Source organism: Stenella coeruleoalba (assembly GCF_951394435.1).
Source record: "Stenella coeruleoalba genome assembly, chromosome: 6".
NCBI classification, from domain to species: domain Eukaryota; kingdom Metazoa; phylum Chordata; class Mammalia; order Artiodactyla; family Delphinidae; genus Stenella; species Stenella coeruleoalba.
Genome location: NC_137151.1, coordinates 46758826 through 46779342, shown reverse-complemented (window position 1 = coordinate 46779342; position 20517 = coordinate 46758826). Strand labels below are relative to the sequence as shown.

At 37.1% G+C, this 20517-nt stretch overlaps 1 protein-coding gene across 14 annotated transcripts in view; it reads right to left on the bottom strand.

The window, feature by feature from the left end:
• The window catches only part of MBD5 (methyl-CpG binding domain protein 5), a 404533-nt gene that overhangs the window by 54454 nt on the left and 329562 nt on the right, over nt 1-20517 (bottom strand). For 11 of the 14 annotated variants that reach the window (XM_079924733.1, XM_079924731.1, XM_079924740.1 and 8 more), the window contains 2 exons: nt 11042-11216; nt 245-917 (listed from right to left, as the gene is read on the bottom strand). In XM_079924733.1, coding sequence (XP_079780859.1) covers nt 245-357 — 113 coding nt within the window. In that variant the 5' untranslated portion in view covers nt 358-917; nt 11042-11216. Of the gene's footprint in view, nt 1-244; nt 918-11041; nt 11217-20517 lie in introns of those variants that run through there. The other 3 variants (XM_079924739.1, XM_079924744.1, XM_079924735.1) reach the window with 3 other exon arrangements.

Below are 20517 nucleotides of genomic sequence, written 5' to 3'. Positions count from 1 at the left end.
CAGGATGACATTTTATATAAACACAAATAATGCATAAAAATCCTCTCTTGTAACCTAAGGCAATTTACATCGCAAAACAGTACAGAATAAAAACACTTAAATATTTCCAGCATGAAGATCATTTATTCAAATTAATTTCAGGTGCTGTCCGTTATAATAGTTACACTCTCAGAGGAACAGACTGTACCTCCTTCAGCTGGGGACCACAAACTTGGAGGTAGCACAGGTAATGATAAGGGCTCACCTGACATAAAGCACTCCATTTTGATCCACACGACGCTGCCAACCCACAGGAACTTGTATAGCTGGAAGACCTCCATCCTTGTCCCCTCCGTCACACTCCTTGCCTCCATTCATTTTCTGTGTCTGCTTGGGACTCCCCAAAGATATCAGCAATAAGATGATATCCTTATATTACAGGGCATCATGGCCTTCAAAAATGGCCAACGCAGCACAGTTTTCCCCAGACTGTACAAAATGCATTGGGAAGCTTCGGCTCAGTTTGGAACCAAGTCCTTGAAATCTGCCATTGTAGAAAAAATCAGTTTCCCATTATAATCTACATTAAATAATCAATATTTAATTCCTAAGGATGGTCTACATGGGTAAAAACGAGTGCTTCTGACTAAGGAAAATCATATTCACCAATGCTGGTACCTGTCTGAAGTGGGGGAGGGGAGGAGTGTAAGTTTTTAGTTCAACATTTTGTCTTGAACCTTGATGTTGGACTAAAATAACCTCTATTGTTTAGAAACTGTTCTCATTTTTACAGTGTGAGTCAGTTAATATTTCCAGGTACTACCCGCCTTTATAGGCCACATTCTTTAAACTTTCTCTTCATCTTCCAATCTGAATCCAAGATGTTGCAGGTTGGTTCATCTGATGTTTTCATGTCTTCAAAATTCCAATAATGTAGCCTGAAACATATGTAAATATGTAAACACTTAATAATGAAAAACTGAGAAGCTGCACACTGTTTTTCTTTTTTTTAAACATCTTTATTGGAATATAATTGCTTTACAATGTTGTGTTAGTTTCTGCTGTATAACAAAGTGAACCAGCTATAAGTATACATATATCCCCACATCCCCTCCCTCTTGCGTCTCCCTCCCACTCTCCCTATCCCACCCCTCTAGGTGGTCACAAAGCACCGAGTTGATCTCCCTCTGCTATGTGGCTTCTTCCCACTAGCTATCTATTTTACATTTGGTAGTGTATATATGTCAATGCTACTCTCTCACTTCGTCCCAGCTTTCCCTTCCCCTCCCCGTGTCCTCAAGTCCATTCTCTATGTCTGCATCTTTATTCCTGTCCTGTCCCTAGGTTCATAAGAACCATTTTTGTTTGTTTGTTTTTAGATTCCATATATATGTGTTAGCATACGGTATTTGTTTTTTTCTTTCTGACTTAGTTCACTCTGTATGACAGACTCTAGGTCCATCCACCTCACTACAAATAGTTCAATTTTGTTTCTTTTTATGGTTGAGTAATATTCCATTGTATATATGTGCCACATCTTCTTTACCCATTCATCTGTCGATGGACACTTAGGTTGCTTCTACATCTTGGTTATTGTAAATAGTGCTGCAATTAACATTGTGGTACATGTCTCTTTTTGAATTATGGTTTTCTCAGGGTATATGCCCAGTAATGGGATTGCTGGATCATATGGTAGTTCCATTTTTGTTTTTTTAAGGAACCTCCATACTGTTCTAAGCTGTACACTTTTAAAAATAGAATAAACTGGTAAGTGTACTAAACCACTCTTAAGTCCTCTGCTGTCAAAATCACATGTCAAACTCAACGTGTTTTCTTCTTCCAACTTGATCCACTTACTCCAGTTAAAACAATTTGGTTGCTCTTGCAACTTTCTAATTGCAAGATAGAGATAGACCCATAATTATGGCGTTACACATATACACACAGAATCTCCTTCTAACTGACAATAAAAACATATTTACGCACAACCTCCTTCTGACAATAAAAACATATTTATCACCTCTTAGAACCTGAAAACTAGAAAGTTGTGTGTTAATCCAATCACGTTTTTTTTGGCCATGTGGCATGTAGGATCTTAGTTCCCCGACCAGGGATTGAATCCACATCCCCTGCATTGGGAGCAAGAAGTCTTAACCACTGGACTGCCAGGGAAGTTCCTCAAAAACTGTGTTAAATGACTTAAGATTCATATAATAATAGTAAAACTTTAAAAAGTTAAAATAAAAATTAATATTTTAGATTGTTTTAAATATATGTGCATGTATAACTCAATCAACACATAGTGTAAGTATACACAAAACTACTCAATCTGCATTCTTAAAAGTGTACATATTTAAGTTGGTCCCAAATCTATTTTTAGATCTCTTCATTGGGAAAGCAGGAGAATGCTTTATAGTAAAAGGCATCATGATTCAGGCATACACCTTATTGCAGCCTTGCTCTGAGGCAGATTAAAGGTGTTGTAATGAAGCAAATACTAATATAGCTGAAAGTCAGGAACCATGGGGATGGGTGTGGGAAACACTGGCAGGCAATGGGAAAACCAGCAAAAATTTATTGGGAAAAATGTGTGGTGTAAAGGATAGTGCCAAGTAGTACATTCTCAATGGTGACTCAAGGTGCTAATTTGCATTTCTGGGCCCACTCCACTGGGTCTATGCCTCTCAAAGAAATGACCTGCTTGCAGGCACAGCTTCCTATTTCTGTCTCCCATTCACCGACCCCTGCTGATCACATATGTGTTTTATTCATGTTTCATTTAACAGTTAATGAGTGGCTGTTATGTACGAGGCACTATGCTACGTGCTGGATTACAAAGACGGTAAGACACCAGTTTATCCAAAGCCCCAGGAAATATTTGTGTTTGGCACTAAAGAGGTGCTGAGGGACTTCCCTGGCAGTCCAGTGGTTAAGACTCTGCACTTCCACTGCAGGGGGTGAGAGTTTGATCCCTGGTCAGGGAAGTAAGATCCTGCAGGCTGTGTGGCAAAAAAAAAAAAAAAAAAAAAAGCTGCTGAGTGGGGTAGAATAGAAAGGAAAGAGGCAGGGAGTGGGACGAGAAAGGATGGAGAGAGCAAGGAAGGGACAGTTCCTGTCCTCAAGAAGTTTCCAGACTAGTGGAGTTCCTGGTGCTAGTGAAAGATGTGACAGAGATAAGAATTTTGTGTGATCCTGGACTCCCAGTTTGGCCAAATAGCAACAGACCCCAATGAGTGAAACTTTTTTTTTACAGTCCTTTTTCATGCTCATTTTACTACCTTGCTTTTTCCTAAAGAAACCTTTCCCGTGGTCTGTGGTCTTTAGATTGGACCACCTCTCATCTTCCTCACTTTCAAGCTTTCTTTTAGATGCCTATTTCTTTCTTTTTTTTTTTTTGTCTGCCTGCTCTTGCGTGTGACTCCAACTTCCCCAAGACTGACTGGCTCACTCCATTAAGTAATTTGTAGATCTGCCAGATAATAACATTGGATTCATTTCTGCCAAATGTCTCCCTCATATTTCAATAATCAAAAATACAAATATCTGACGGCTGGGTTTTGCTTAGACCAGCGGTTCTCAAAGCATGGTCCTGCGACAAGCATCATTATTGTTACTAACATCTGGGAACATGTCAGAAATACAATTCACAGGACTGACCCCATACTTTCTAAATTAGAAACTCTGGGGGCAGTCTGTTTTTTAACAAGCCCTCTAGGTGATTCTAATGCATGCTCAAGCTTGAGACCCACTGGCTTAGACTAATGCCCCTGCTTTCCATCCCCGGACATGACCGGTTTTACATTTTTACACCATGCAGGCAGCCAGCCTACTACTTCCTTTTGTTCCTGGGAGGTTCATCCTTTTTTTGGCTGATAGATCACCATTCTAGAGGCAGCTCAGTTGTAAGGGCCTTAGGAACCCCTCACGCAGCTGAGGTCCAGTAACTATACAGTTATCATCTATTTATCTCTAAGAGGCATTGATTTCCTCAACATTCATTTTGTAAATTTGGAAAATTCAGAGATGTTTGAGATGAAAACTAAAATTGAACTGTAATCTCACTGTTGAATCATAACCACTGCAAACATGGATGACTTTCTTTCAGTCATTGTTTCTGGAAATTTCTAAAAGCACACATTAAAAAAAAGCATTTAATCTAATAAACAATGAACCACTACTCCAAATTCACAATGTAAGCATTTTGTCACTTTTGCTTATTTAAAAAAACAAAACACTTTAAAAATATTACAGATGAAGTTAAATACTACCCCTCACCCCCATCCAATTTCTCTTTTTCATCCCATTCACCTCCCCTCTGGCTTAAAGGCAACTAACATCCTTATTTTGGTCTGTATCTTTCCAGTCTATGTTTTTTTTTTTTTAAATAAATTGATTTATTTTATTTGTTTATTTTTGGCTGCGTTGGGTCTCCGGTGCCACGTGCCGGCTTTCTCTAGTTGCGGCAAGTGGGGGCTACTCTTCCTTGCGGTGCGTGCGCTTCTCATTGCGGTGGCTTCTCTTGTTGCGGAGCACGGGCTCTAGGCATGCGGGCTTTAGTAGTTGCAGCATGTGGGCTCAGTAGCTGCGGCTCGCGGGCTCTAGAGTGCAGGCTCAGTAGTTGTGGCGCATGGGCTTAGTTGCTCCGTGGTGTGTGGGATCTTCCCGGACCAGGGCTCGAACCCGTGTCCCCTACATTGACAGGCGGATTCTTAACAACTGCGCCACCAGGAAAGCCCGAGGCTATGTTTTTATATGTTTATTCCTTATGTATATATGTAAACAATATTTGGTTTTGTTATATGTATTTTAAAGTTTTTACATAAATACTATTATACATATGTATCATTCTGCAACTTGCTTTTTAAAATTCAACATTGCTTTGAGTGCTATCTCTGTTGAGATACATAGATCTATCTCTGTTGCAGATATATAGATCCAATTTGTTAATTTTAAACATTTGAATGGTATTCTAACATATGACTTTACGATTATTCATCTATTGGTATATCAATCATATTAATGTTGGGTTGTAGGGTCTGCACGTTTAAACTTTAGAGGCACTGCCAAATTGCTCTCTAAAGTAGCTAAACTAATTCCATTTTTTTCTATGTATAATAGTGCCTTCTTTCCTTTAAATATTGAATTATTACCACTTTATACTTTATTTTCACCTTGAGCATTTTACTATGGCATTAAATATTTTTCCAAAATATGACTTTTAATTGCTTAGAATTTTCTTGGACAGAGGTTTATAATTTATTTACTTACTTCCCTTTTGTGGACATAGATTTTCTCCTAAATTTTCACAATTACTAATAAATCTGAGGTAAATATCTCTGTACATAAATATATGGCCATTTTGATAATTCACTTAGAAGTATTTGCTAAAATAGAATTGCGTAATTTTAGGGCCTTTGATAAATTTCCTAAAGCGCCAAGAGGGTAGTTTTAGGAAAACATTTCAGGACATGCTTCTCAAACTTTTGAAATCCATGCATGCCCTCTTTTGCTGAATATTAAAATCTATTCTATTTGCCTCCGAGATTCTGATAAGTTTATCTTCTATATAGACCAATCATTCAAGATTTAGTCAAGTTTTATTTTTATAGTTTTATGATGAAAACACCAGTTTCTCCTCTTTTCCAAATTTAACATAAAAACTACATATCCACAACATTTTCCCTTCACTCCTTCCCCAAAGATTCCATTATGACCCACCCTGTTTATATGGCTTGGTTCAAGCCCAGTAGACACAGGTTAAAACAGAAAAGATATTGTAATATGAAAGGCACCTCCATCTCATTAATACTAAGGATGAGGGATAGATATTATACTTAGAACATAATTTAAATTTATTTCACAAACATTTCTGGTAGCAATAATAAAATTCACAAAGGGGTGTGTGTGTGTGTGTGTGTGTGTGTGTGTGTGTGTGTGTGTGTGTGTGTGTGTGTGTGTGTGTGTGTGTATGTTCTGAGAATATCTGCCACCATTCTACCAACAATTTCATTTTCCAACCACCTTTCAATATGCAAATTAGTCTATGAGAGTCGACTTTTGGTGAACTGAATTTTAGTGACCTGATTCACTTCTTTGCATTGGCTTCATTCAGAATTCAAATTAAATGTCACCTCCTCAACGAGATCACACTGTAAATCCTAGGTATTCTCTGAAACTTTGTTAATTCACTGATACCTCTTATTACCCGATTTTTTTCTTATCATTTTTTGTTTGTTTATTGCCTATCTCTCCCCACAGGAATGTAAACTCCTCACAGCAGGGACTTGTTTCTCTAGGTTCCTCCAGTAGTCCCACTTCCTGGTATAGTACCCCTGGCCTACAGGAGGTGCTTAAATACTTGATGAAGACTAGTTACAAGTTACTACAATGACTACATTCTAGTTAGCCAATACAGTTTTATATTTTGATTTTTACCACGTAGGCCTGTAAAGTTTTAGCAACACAGGCGTCAAAAGTGAAAGAAAAGTTTTTAAAAGAAGTCAACAGAAGCCGGTGACTATGCATGTTGACAAAAAATACAAAGGATGTTTTTTGCTCTAGATTTGTCCCTAATGATCTCAAAATCTCTGAGTAATAACTTCTGTGTAGCAAAAGTATGATAGGGCTTCTAAAAAAAACAATATGTTAACTTTATACTTTATTTGTAAAGTGTATCAGAGTTTTATTTAAATGGTTTATATACACACTTTAATTGGATTAATAATGGAACCACTAAAATAGATGAATGCAACCATATAAAAATGAAACTTGTATTTCAACAGGATGATAATTAATGCAATAGACCTTTTTTCTCTATCTGCTTTATTGACATTCTTGTCAACCTAAGAATAAATTCACTATGTTATGCAGTGATAAGTGTATATTTTAAAAGTTACACCCAAAACACCATGCAGACTAAGTATCAGAGAATATGACATCATGAAAATAAGTAGGTAATCTTCATAAATCTTTCTGAATAACATCAAACATCATACATTCTTCTGAATGTCACACAACCTTGATTAATGTAAAAATAATGAATTGATTTTTAAGTCATGTGATATTATGAGTAAATTCTATTAAAATGTTTATAATGACATCACGCATTAATCTTGTGCTCAGGGCCATTACTTGGATACACAGTAGGACAGAATGAATCCTGAATGAGCTATCACCAAGGTGAGACGATGTAAATTAGGTAAAACACCAATATTTAATGTTATATAAGTATAAGTTATCATTTGTACTTTTTATACAATGATTATAAACTTAACTCAGGAAATATTCAAAGTTAAGAAGTCTCCTCCAGTAAATCAACTATATACTTCAATAAAAAAATTTAAAAAAATAGAAAAAAGAAGTCTCCTCCATTCTGACATTTGCAAGGGTGAATGCCTCATGTTCTCCAATTGAGAAAAAAAGCTCACATAAAACCTACCTCTATACTTAAATTCCAAAACAATATGTACATGCAACAACAGGTATAACTGGATTAAGAAATAACATAAGCGTTAGCATTTTGAAGAGTAATGTCTGAGTGGCTACAATGTTATCATTTGATTGGGTAATGAATGGATATACTCATCATCTTTCCATCATTATTAAGTTAAATTATGCTTCTTAGGGTAACCCTGAATGACATTTCCCTTTTCAGTGATCTTTCATCCTCATATCTATTATTTAAACAGTTCCTTAAAAGTACTTAGCCAGCCTTCCCATTCAACCTTCCCATCTGTTTCACCTTTCACCTATATTTACTCAAGTTATGCATTTTTATTTATGAGCACACTTATCTTACAGTTATATCTTCTTTCATTTAAAAAAAAAACCTTCCAAAAAGTAGCCTCATTTTAACTCTGGTTATTATTTTCATTTGGTTCTAATATTCACTGTGCAGCCACCTCTTCCAAAACATACCTCTCAGATACATCTTTTGTAAGAGACCTAATGCCTCTGCCAGGCTCTACTTACTCACCCCAAAGTACCCCAGTACATTTACACCTGTTTTATACAGTTGTATCAGGATACCACAAGCACATCTTTCCTGCTCTGATCACTAAAACTCTCTAGTTTCAAACGTCCTTGCCCTTTCAGTGCAGAAGAGTGTAAACATTCAAAAACTGTGCATAAGGATCACATTCACGTGGAAGGTAACATTTTTTCACAAACTCGGAAGGTATAGGGATAGGCTCCTGAGAATGAGGCCAGTCTTCAGAGTCAAGGTAACAAGGATCCTGACCTATGCCCTTCTATGGTCAGGAGGATTACTTACACAGGCCATTTCATGTTACCAACGTTCAGCAACTTACACATTCTCGGCACACAGAAGCCTTTGGAGGATTAAGTGCTGAATGTAGTAGATTGCAATTGGCCACAAATATTTTGTAGCTCCTTCCATCAGGAATTGGGACTTATTACTCTGTGGAGAGAGAAAAGTCCAGCTGGTCCAGCTAGTCCAGCTGAAGCCCCAGACATGTAACTGAGCCCAGCCAGCACCATGTGGAACAGGGATGAGCTGTCCCAGTTAAGCCCAGCCTAGACTTCCAACCCACAGAATCATGAGTATTATTTCAAATAGCCAAACATTATACTGGAAATGATCTAGAAGTCTAAAATAGGATTTTATTTAAATTAAGTACAGTATTGAGATGCTATGTAGCTGTACATTTTAATAGCTTGTGACCTTGGAAAAGTTTAAAAAATTTTCTTTCCTTATAAAATGGAGATTTTATAGAACTGCTTTGTTCTGGGGATACAATAAGTTAAAAGTCGTAAACTAGTACCTAGCACATAATAAATATCTAAGTTGTTATTATTTATACATAGCTATTAAAATCATGTTATTGAAAAGGTCCATGACATTGTCAGGTGAAAAAACACATGACAAAGTTGCATGTATAGTATAAATCTTCATTTACAAAAATGCTACTATTTATGTAGATATAGTAATAGAACAGCAGTATCTTCCCCATGCTTATCCCTGGATAGCAGGAACATGAGTGACTTTTATTTTCTTCATTGCTTTTCTATATTTTCAAAAAATTTTTATAATAAAAATGTGTTGGATCTGTAATTAGGAAAATTATTATTTCCAAAAAAATTAAATGTTATATGCATAGAACAGCTAATTAATGTTTCCCCAATACTTAAAAGCATTAGGGAAGATTTTTATTGGAAACAGTCACAAGCTTTGTGCCTAGTATTATGCTATTATTTCTCTTTCTGTTTTAGCTAAGTGGAGAAAAAGATAGGGAGAGTCAGAAAGAATACCACATTAACCTGACTGACCTAAATAGCAGAAAGAAAAATTAAGGCTATCCCTTTGATTTGTTCTAAAATGTCTCAGGCTGTCACCCTTACTTTTCTGCTTGCAATGTCATCTGTCATCCCCATGTTTTTCATTAAACCAACTTCTGATTATCTCAGTTTTTACATGTCACTTCCTCAGAGAGGCCTTCCCTGGTTTCTCCAGTCATTATTTGGTTTTCCAGGTCTAAATTTAGTTCTCTTTATAACTCCCCCTTATGATATTCAGGAATTCACATGCATTACTACCCATAACTGAGCTTTTTCTTTGCGCTCACCATTCTACGTGACTACAAAGAAAAAGCAACTGAGGCAGCTAACTTCAAGTTACAGCTTCCCTTGTGCCTTAAAAAATATAGAAGCAAAGTGAGGGTTTGTATGAACATGTAGAAAATGCTTATGATGCAGTTTATTTTCTTAGAAGCCAAAAAGTGAACAATCACAGCTCCCAAATACATATTCTTTAAAAAAAATTTAGAGAACTGTTTTAAAGTGTAGTAACAGGTCACGCCAGAACATTTATAAACTAATTAATAAACTCACTGTAACTCTGAGGGAAAATTTATTTATGATATATTTCTGCATATTTGGCATCAACATAGTTGGCTATTTTTGCTTTTCTATGGTATAGTAAAATTTCTCAAAAAGATTATTTATAAAAAATACTTGCTTACATTTACATAATCTTTTTAAGAGTGCATTAAGCAAGTTTAAGGGGTTATTTTCACATTTTATCTGTGAATTACTAGTATTTTGGCTACTCAATGTAGCTCAATAGGTCAAATCATTGTTAAAAAAAAAGAATGTATATCAATTTTTTAAAATCAAAACTGTACTAAGAATGAAACAATTGTGATTTTTGTCCATCTGGGGGTTGTACAACATATTGAAACAACTAATGTTTATGTACTCTTTTACTTAAAAAATGTTTTAGCATTCTTCAATTCACATGGCAATGGATGCCAAGTTCCTACCTGGAGTAATTAGTTCCACATAGAGGTAATGGTCCCCACCGCCCCCCTGTAACACTGGCAATCAAGTTACTCAAAGTGAAAACAGGAAGATTCCTCAGCCATTGAAGAAACAAATACATTGTCTCTTTATATGTATAAATATCTAGGAACACTTAAGTCTAATCAACATCTCCAGCAAACATAATTAAATGTAAAGGATAACCATAGTCTAATTAATTATCTGATAAGGTTCTCAAGATGCAAGAGAAAGAAGACAGTCTCTGTGTAAATTCTAGAAGGGGCAGCCCAAAGCACACAATCTCTAAATCCCATGATCTTTTACTGTGTTTATTTAGCTTACACATCAGGAAGGAAATGAGTAAGTAGTAATACCTGTAGATGTTTAGTGGTGGCATAAGAAAAGTGTCTCAAGGAGACTCCATCTAGCATTTGACTGCTCAGTGGAATGCTGATGGTGGCAGAGAAAATGTAGCAGCCAAAGAAAACTTATGCACAAAATGTTCAGGTTGGAGAGAAAGGTAGTTTCAATAGCACAAAACCAGGCATAGAATATTTTAGAGAACATGCTGAAGCAAAGCAAAACCTGTAGAAAATAAAGTCTGCAATTTAACAAATAGGTAAGCAAAATACAAAACCAAGTTACAAACACGAGGGCTCTGGGCCAAATCCCACCTGTGGAAGTATCTGGCACGCACACAGTTTGAGAATAATAATACAAGTGAATTAATTGACAATACTTAAATCAAAAGATGTCACATGAAAATTTGCATTTCCTGCTTTACCTGAGAAACTGGACAATGTGGTAACACTAGGTCAGCATTCCTGCCTTGCAACAATTATCTGGAACGGAGCAGTGGCTGCTCCTTCAGAAAGGACTTGGATCTCCAGCACACTGCAGTGGCTTCCTGCTTCATTCCCACCAGCCTGGCCTCCGTAGGCACTTGGGTTTCCAACCTTCTGGAATAGAAAGGACCTTGAGGTAAGGCTTGAAGGACAGACTGTAGACCTTGACAAGAGGTACAACTTATTTCTTTTAATGACCATTTAACCTACACTTCATTGTTTCTTCACAAGGGTAGAGGATGAACTCTCTACTCTGTAGTGGATCTTCACGCATTGTTAGTATATGAAGGAATACCAGCCGGTAAGCCAGCTAAAACCACAAGCACACACAGTCAACCTTCTTAATGAAATTGATTTAACCCTGTGACTATGGTGATCGTTGAATTAGAGGAGTCAGAGGGTACAGAGAACGCTCATCCAACTTTAATTCTTTATCTTTCCTTCTTTCTTAGAACCATTGTCAGCAATACCACATTATCATTATTTCAGGAACTTAATGTTGGGATAAAAGAATTATGGAACCAAATTGTACATTATCATTATTGAGTTACAAAAAGACATTTTCCCCTGACTTTTAAAACGGCTTCCTTTTAGCAAATAAGGAAAAACATTATAAGGACTTTCAAAAGTATACTTGAGACCTTATTACCCCTTAATTTTCTCCTAGCCATCAGGGAGACAAGGACAAGGTTGCTCCTCAGTGTGGGTAAAATAATCCTTGGTGCAGTTTAACTCATTTTGTTCTGTTTCCACAGGCATTGAACAACCCTTTAATTATTTGATGGATTTCATAGGAGCTTTGATATCATTAAGTTAGTGACTTAGATATCAGATACAGGTATTTCAATCAATGAAAACAAACCAACCAACAAACAGGTCACCTGGTTTAGAAATTAAATTCTTGCAAATATCGAATCAACATTGTGAAAATGACTATACTACCCAAAGCAATCTATAGATTCAATGCAGTCCCTATCAAACTAACAATGGCATTTTTCACAGAACTAGAACAAAAAATTTCAATTTGTATGGAAACACGAAAGACTCTGAATAGCCAAAACAATCTTGAGAAAGAAAAACGGAGCTGGGGGAATCAGGCTCCCTGATTTCAGACTATATTACAAAGCTACAGTAATCAAGACAGTATGGTACTGGCACAAAAACAGAAATATAGATCAATGGAACAGGATAGAAAGCCCAGAGATAAACCTACACACATATGGTCAACTAATCTATGACAAAGGAGGCAAGAATATACAATGGAGAAAAGACAGTCTCTTCAATAAGTGGTGCTGGGAAAACTGGACAGCTACATGTAAAAGAGTGAAATTAGAACACTCCCTAACACCATACACAAAAATAAACTCAAAATGGATTAAACACCTAAATGTAAGGTTAGACACTATAAAACTCTCAGAGGAAAACATAGGCAGAACACTCCATGACATAAATCACAGCAAGATCCTTTCTGACCCACCTCCTAGAGAAATGCAAATAAAAAAAAAATAAACAAATGGGGGGCTTCCCTGGTGGCACAGTGGTTGAGAGTCCGCCTGCCAATACAGGGAACACGGGTTTGTGCCCCAGTCCGGGAAGATCCCACATGCCACGGAGCGGCTAGGCCCGTAAGGCATGGCCGCTGAGCCTGCGCATCTGGGGCCTGTGCTCCGCAACAAGAGAGGTCACAGCAATGAGAGACCCACGTACTGTAAAAAAAACAAAAACAGGGCTTCCCTGGTGGCGCAGTGGTTGAGAGCCCGCCTGCTGATACAGGGGACATGGGTTTGTGCCCCGGTCCGGGAAGATCCCGCGTGCCGCAGAGGTGCTAGGCCCGTGAGCCGTGGCCGCTGAGCCTGCGCGTCCGGAGCCTGTGCTCCGCAATGGGAGACGCCACAACAGTGGGAGGCCTGCGTATCGCAAACAAAAACAAAAACAAAAACAAAAACAAAAACAAATGGGGCCTAATGAAACTTCAAAGCTTTTGCACAGCAAAGGAAACCATAAACAAGATGAAGAGACAACCCTCAGAATGGGAGAAAATATTTGCAAATGAAGCAATTAACAAAGGATTAACCTCCAAAATTTACAAGCAGCTCATGCAGCTCAATATCAAAAAAACAAACAACCCAATCCAAAAATGGGCAGAAGACCTAAACAGACATTTCTCCAAAGAAGATATATATACAGATTGCCAACAAACACATGAAAGGATCCTCAACATCACTAATCATTAGAGAAATGCAAATCAAAACTACAATGAGGTATCACCTCACACCAGTCAGAATGGCCATCATCAAAAAATCTACAAACAATAAATGCTGTAGAGGGTGTGGAGAAAAGGGAACCCTCTTGCACTGTTGCTGGGAATGTAAATTGATACATTCACTATGGAGAACAGTATGGAGGGTCCTTAAAAAACTAAAAACAGAACTGCCATACGACCCAGCAATCCCACTACTGGGCATATACCCTGAGAAAACCATAATTCAAAAAGAGTCATGTACCACAATGTTCACTGCAGCACTATTTACAATAGCCAGGACATGAAAGCAATCTAAGTGTCCATTGACAGATGAATGGATAAAGAAGATGTGGCACATATATACAATGGAATATTACTCAGCCATAAAAAGAAACGAAATTGAGTTATTTGTAGTGAGGTGGATGGACCTAGAGACTGTCATACAGAGTGAAGTAAGTCAGAAAGAGAAAAACAAATACCGTATGCTAACACATATATATGGAATCTAAAAAAAAAAAGTTCTGAAGAACCTAGGGGCAGGACAGGAATAAAGACGCAGACATAGAGAATGGACTTGAGGACATGGAGGGGGGAAGGGTAAGCTGGGACGATTTGAGAGAGTGGCATGGACATATATACACTACCAAATGTAAAACAGATAGCTAGTGGGAAGCAGTTGCATAGCACAGGGAGATCACCTCCGTGCCTTGTGACCACCTAGAGGTGTGGGATAGGGAGGGTGGCAGGGAGATGCAAGAGGGAGGAGATATGGGGATATATGTATATGTATAGCTGATTCACTTTGTTATACAGCAGAAACTAACACACCATTGTAAAGCAATTATACTCCAATAAAGATGTTAAAAAAATATATATATATAGATGGTCTTTGTCAGAACCTAGAGGCCCATCACCCTTGAGAGGAATGGCGAAGTCAATGTTTTAAAATTGGAAAAGTAGGGATCACATCCTGGACCACAGTACTCCACAGGGTGCTCCTCTACCTTTGAGGTCTTTCCAGATATCTGGCCTACTTTTTCTTTTTGATTTTGGGTCAAAGCAGGACAGGGGACTGTGTAGGACAGGGTGTTGCAGCATGCTTGAGCAACACTATTCCTCAGAAAGCAGCCAAGAGAGACAAAGAAACAACTAAGGGATGTGTGACCAAGGTTAAATAACTATGTTTCTATATTCCTGATATATTAAAGGTACTCCTGGCATTATATTTAATGTTTTAAGTTTATTGGGAGTCAACTACATGTGAAGCACTGTAACAGATACTCGGGGCCCAGACATAAAAAGAACATTGTTCCCCTAGCTCAAGGAGCTTACTGTCTGAGCGGTGGAGGGTAGGGAGGTGGGCAGTCAGGTAAACAGGTAATTAATTAGAACACTGAGTGACACCAGCTGTGCTAGGGCTAAGTATGGAGCGCTAAATGAACACAAAGAAAGAGCTAGTCCAGTTTTCAGGGATCAGAGAAAGGGGGAAGCAGGATACATCTAAGGATGTGCAGAGGTTACACAGGCAAAGAAAGGTTAGTAGGAGACCTGAAACCTTACCTAATCCATGCAAATGATCTTAGTTCAAAAGATTAATATTGAATATTTTATATTTATCTGGCAATAATAATCCCAATATGGTACTCATTTTTAGCTGGTAAGCAAGCATAAAGGTCTCATTTTGTTAGATCTGTTAACCTTGAGATGTGATAAGTGATGAGGCATTAATGAATATTTTCCACAGGAAGATCTGGATGCCTGCCCGATGCCTTAAATAGAAAATGATGCCCTGACATCCAGATAAGCAAATATTGTTCTGTATAAGAAATACTATGAAAGAATGATGATTCACTTCAGTAAGAAAGTGATTTAGATGTGACTGCACTGGAAGCAGAAGCTAAAACAAACAAGATATGGATGAGGGAGCCTTCCTCCATAGATAAAGTAGTTCAAAACTGTTTGGAAGTATATCCTTTAATAAAAATATGTCTTAAAATAAAAGAAGTCCATAAGTGATGAAAATAAGATGACTGTTGTGCTAAAGTTATTCTGGCCAAATGTATAAATAATACTGGCTGACATCCTACCATCTTCTGGGACTTTATACATACACATATTAACTCACTTAGCCTTGTCACAGCCCTGTAAGTAAGTACTACTACTTTTTCTTTTCTAGTGTTGAGGAAACTGAGGCAAGAGAAATTAAATAATTTTACCTTTCCTTTTCCTGTCTGATAATCAATTTCCCTCTTTTCCTACTTTACTTTTCTTCTTAGTATTCATCACTATCTAACATACTGTATTTTACTATTTATCCTATTATTGTCTGTCTCCTCTGATAAGAACATAAGCTCTGTGAACATATGGATGTATTAGTCACCATAACAGACAAAAACCCTTGCTAGTTAAAAAAATTTTTTAAAATTGAAGTACAGTTGATTTACAGTGTAGTGCCAATCTCTGCTGTACAGCACAGTGACTCAGTTTTACACATATAGACACTATTTTTTAATATTCTTTCCCATTATGGTTTATCCCAGACTAATTTGTGCTTTGGGCTCAATAGTTTCTTGAAGGCTGGCTTTGTATCGCAACTATTTTTACTTCTCATAGCACAAAGTATAGAATCTTACACATGCTGGAGCCAAAAATATTTGTTGAGTGAATGATGAGTGTAATTAATCAGTAAGGATATACAAAGCCCTTGCCATGTATGGCACTGCACTTGTCACCATAAATGGGCAAGTACAAAATACCATCAGTGTTCTTCAAGAACTTAGGAACAGAAACAGGTAGATGCATGAGGAATACCTGGTGTACAATATAAAAAGTCCTCACATTTCATTACTTCCGTTGTTCAATCATATAATGATGCCTAAAAATGCTTATTCACCACTTCTCTCAAGACATCCTAGTATTCTAATGCATTAATCTTTCTTGGAAATGCCACAACTGTTCACAACTCTATGCCTATGCACGTGTTGTTCCCTGGGCATAGAAAGATTTCCTCTCACTTTCTTAAAGCAACCTTCTGTCCTTTAACTAAATTCCAGGGTCAACTCCTCCATGAAGCCTCTTCCAGTCTCCTGCTTAGAGTTACTATCTCATTCTACAGTATTGCTTACATGCATGTAACAGCCCTTACCATATTCTGTTTTATGTACTTACATTATCAGGTACTGGGTATGAAAACAGTGTGCTTTGAGTTGAATTATTTGTTTTTCTCACCTAGAGAACTTTTTTTTACTCCCCTAAAATATAATCACAAATAGAAAAGTTCTTAATGATATGTTAAAACCAATCAGTGATACACAAGGTGATTAATCGTAGGTGTGTATTTATTTAACCAAAATCAAATGAAGGCTGAATAGAATCTACTTTTCTTATTTTATTTTCAGCTCAACTTTTGGATTCAGAGACGATTTCCAGTGCCAAAAAGAGTATCTGACGTCGGTTTCCCTGGTGGTGCAGTGGTTAAGAATCCACCTGCCAGTGCAGGGGACACGGGTTCGAGCCCTGGTCCAGGAAGATCCCACATGCCGCGGAGCGACTAAGCCCATGCACCACAACTACTGAGCCTGCACTCTAGAGCCTGCAAGCCACAACTACTGAAGTCCGTGTGCCGCAACTACTGAAGCCCGTGCGCCTAGAGCCCGTGCCCCGCAACAAGAGAAGCCATCGCAATGAGAAGCCTGCGCAAATAAGTCTACGCACCACAACGAAGAGTAGCCCTCACTCACCGCAGCTAGAGAAAGCCCGCGTGCAGCAGTGAAGACCCAACGCAGCCAAAAATAAATAAATAAATTTATTTAAAAAGAAAAAAGAGTATCTGGCACACAGAAAATTACTTGTTGAATAAATAAATGAATGCCTGTATACAAACCATGGCATTAAATGCTAAATGGCATGGCATAAACTAAATGTACTACAGGAACTCAGAGATGAGATAACACATAATAGAAAGAACAGTGAACGAACAGGAAGTTTGGTATCTACAATTTTCCAGCTTATAACTTTGAGCAAGATATGTAACCTGAGCTTTAATTTTTCAATTTGTTAAGATTAATGGACTGAACTAGATCAGTAGTTTTCAAATTATTTTAGTTGTAGGTCTCTTTTGTCTAATAAAATCTAAATGGAACTTCCATTATAAAAAGCAGAAAAAGAGATTTGTTGGTAATAATTCATTTTGGAAGACCAAATTATAATATTACTTATTAAAATCCATCAATAAGAATAATGGGTTATTTTGATTAATAAAACGTATGAAACCAAGGGATATAGGTGACAGTTGCAATTTAAGTAATCTTCATCAACAAATTTATTTCTGTACTTTGTTTTGGTTTTATAATATTGAGACAATTCTGATTACCACATAAAAGCTATTGTAAATGTCAACTTTTTGGAAAAATAGTAAATTTGGCTTAGGCAATATTAAAATTGCTGCAATCAAAATGGTCTAGAAGCTTGAAGGGAAGTAAAGAAAATCCTGTTTCCAAAATTGAATGACTATATCTAATCATTACTCATGTCCTTGGTCATGAATACAAAATATGGGTAAGAACTACCAAAAACTTAAATTAAGCAAGAAGACTTTCGTTAATACAATATTATCACATTAATTTGCCATTGCAGAATTGTTAAGGAGTGATAAGGATACGTGGCAGGAAGACTCCTCTGTGTCGTATTTGTATTTATGTAATGGAGCATACATATGCTGCAGCTATTCTCTTGCTTGCATAATTTGATTTGGAGATACAACAATGGACTCAAGTTTTAAAAAAAGGCCAACTAAAAATAAAAATGCATACTCATAAGAAGTTCACATATCTACAGGGAAATTGGTGGCAAGGCTTTAGTCAGCAGTTCATAAAAATATAAACTAGCAGCACAGTTTATTTTTGTTTCATGATGTGTTCATGTGTTACAACTTGGTATAACACATGTGAGTGGGCATGTTATTTTTATGACTGTGTTAAAATACTTAATATAATTTAAAAATGTAAATTAGTGTCCAACGTTTGGAAAACTCTGAAGAACCTCCTCTGAGCTAGATGTTCTCCTGGTCATTCCAATGCTATCCTTTCTACATAAGCTAGAAAAGCAAGAAATACTTTATAAAGATGACTTCAATGTTTTCAACTCAATCTTATATATGTTTACTGAGATTAGATACCCGTGGGATGGGGGAAGAGCCTGACCAGACTGAAGTGGAGAACTTGTGCTAGGGAGTATCAGAAATACAGCTTTAAAAAATATGTCAGTCTTCCTAGCATAGGATGAATCTCTATGCACATAAAGCTAAAAACAGCTTTGGTATCATAGATCCATGACATTTCTAACATAAGCATTGCTGGTCTACAAGTATCTTAATTTACAAATGCAATTTCATTCCTATGTACTTATTTTCTGATAATGACATCTGTCAGATGGCAAATAACTTTTCAGTGATTCTGCCTTTATTTACTTGAAGAACATATTCTGATTTGAACTACAGAGGAAAGTCTCTTAACGGACCTCCACATAAACAAATCACTGAATTAATCAAAACAGCATTTCCATTTGAAAACAGGCAAAAGCTTACTTCTGCTCTTACCACCTGAATTATATGCTTTTGAATATCAGTTGTGTTGTTTCCAAAGCTGTCTGAGTCAATAACACTTGCTGGTGTCATTTAGGAATTTAATAAAATATTTTGTAAACAAATGAAATATAAATATAAAAAGAGAATGACTGTTTCCATGAAAATTAAGTTTAAAAGGGCTTCCCTGGTGGCGCAGTGGTTGAGAGTCCGCCTGCCGATGCAGGGGACACGGGTTTGTGCCCTGGTCTGGGAAGATCCCACATGCCGCGGAGCGGCTGGGCCCGTGAGCCATGGACACTGAGCCTGCGCGTCCGGAGCCTGTGCTCCGCAACGGGAGAGGCTCGCATACCGCAAAAAAAAAAAAAAAAAAAAAAAAATTAGGTTGAAAGCATAACTTTTAATACCCGCCTCTTAAAAAGTGAGGTTGAACAAGATGGAAAAGAGCAGAATCTTGGGGGGAAAACCCTAAAAATTGTGGTTAAGAGCACAAATTCTGGACCCAGACTGCTGAAAATAAAATTTCAACTCTACCTCTTGGTGTGTGACTTAGGGTAAGTTATATCTCTCTTCTTCAATTTTCTCATCTGCAAAATGAAGATAATACTAATATCTACCACACAGTGTTGAGCAAATTGAATAAGTGAAGATTTATAAAGTACTTAGCTCCTGGCCCATAGTAAGCGTTATGTAAATATTTGGTAAGTAAATAAAAATAGCTGGCCATAAAGGAAATCTCAGTGATTCCAGACAAATGAAATCACACACAATGTATCATCTGATCAAATTTCCATACAGGACGTCATAACAAAATGATATCCCCAAACATCCCTCTATTTGTAAATTTAAAAACAGTCACTCATACATAGGTAGCGGTGAAAGCCAATTTGAGGTCAATGATCATGAATTTATGGCAGAATCCAAAAGGTGAACTTATTCACCAGAACATGACTTATCAGACAAGACAGCAGTATGGACAGAGCTGGACCTCTGGCTTATTGAGTACAGGCACAGAAAAAACAAAAACAAAACAGATTATATGATTTTTGCAATTTAATATCAAAGTATTCTAAAAAATATACACAAACACTCACATAGAGTGGGGCAAGAGAGAATGATAAAGGAAATATGGCAAAATGTTAATTGGCTGAATTTGTGTGAATAGAGTTCTTTGCACTATTGCAACGTCTCGGTAAGTTTGAAATTATTTCAAAAAATGTAAGAAAATCAAACAAAAATAAAATAGGACCATGGTTTTGAAGAGGGGTGGGCAAAAGATAGAGGGGCAATGAAGTCTGAGATATGGCACCTGTGTGACTGAAATATGGAACACAGAATCTAAGCTGGAATACAGGTTTATATGAAGTTAAAGGACATGCAGTACAGGTATCAGGGGAAGAGGAAAGGAACTGTGAGTATATGAGGCAGGAGAAATAGCCTAATCGGAAGGAGTTAAAATGTTGGGGAGACAAAACATAGACTTTTGAAGATTATAAGGCAAAGTGATTAAATGCCCAAATACATAAAGGAGAAAGAAAAATTCGACTTCAGGTCAGAAAAGATTAATATAATGGGCTATTCTACTTTTGAAT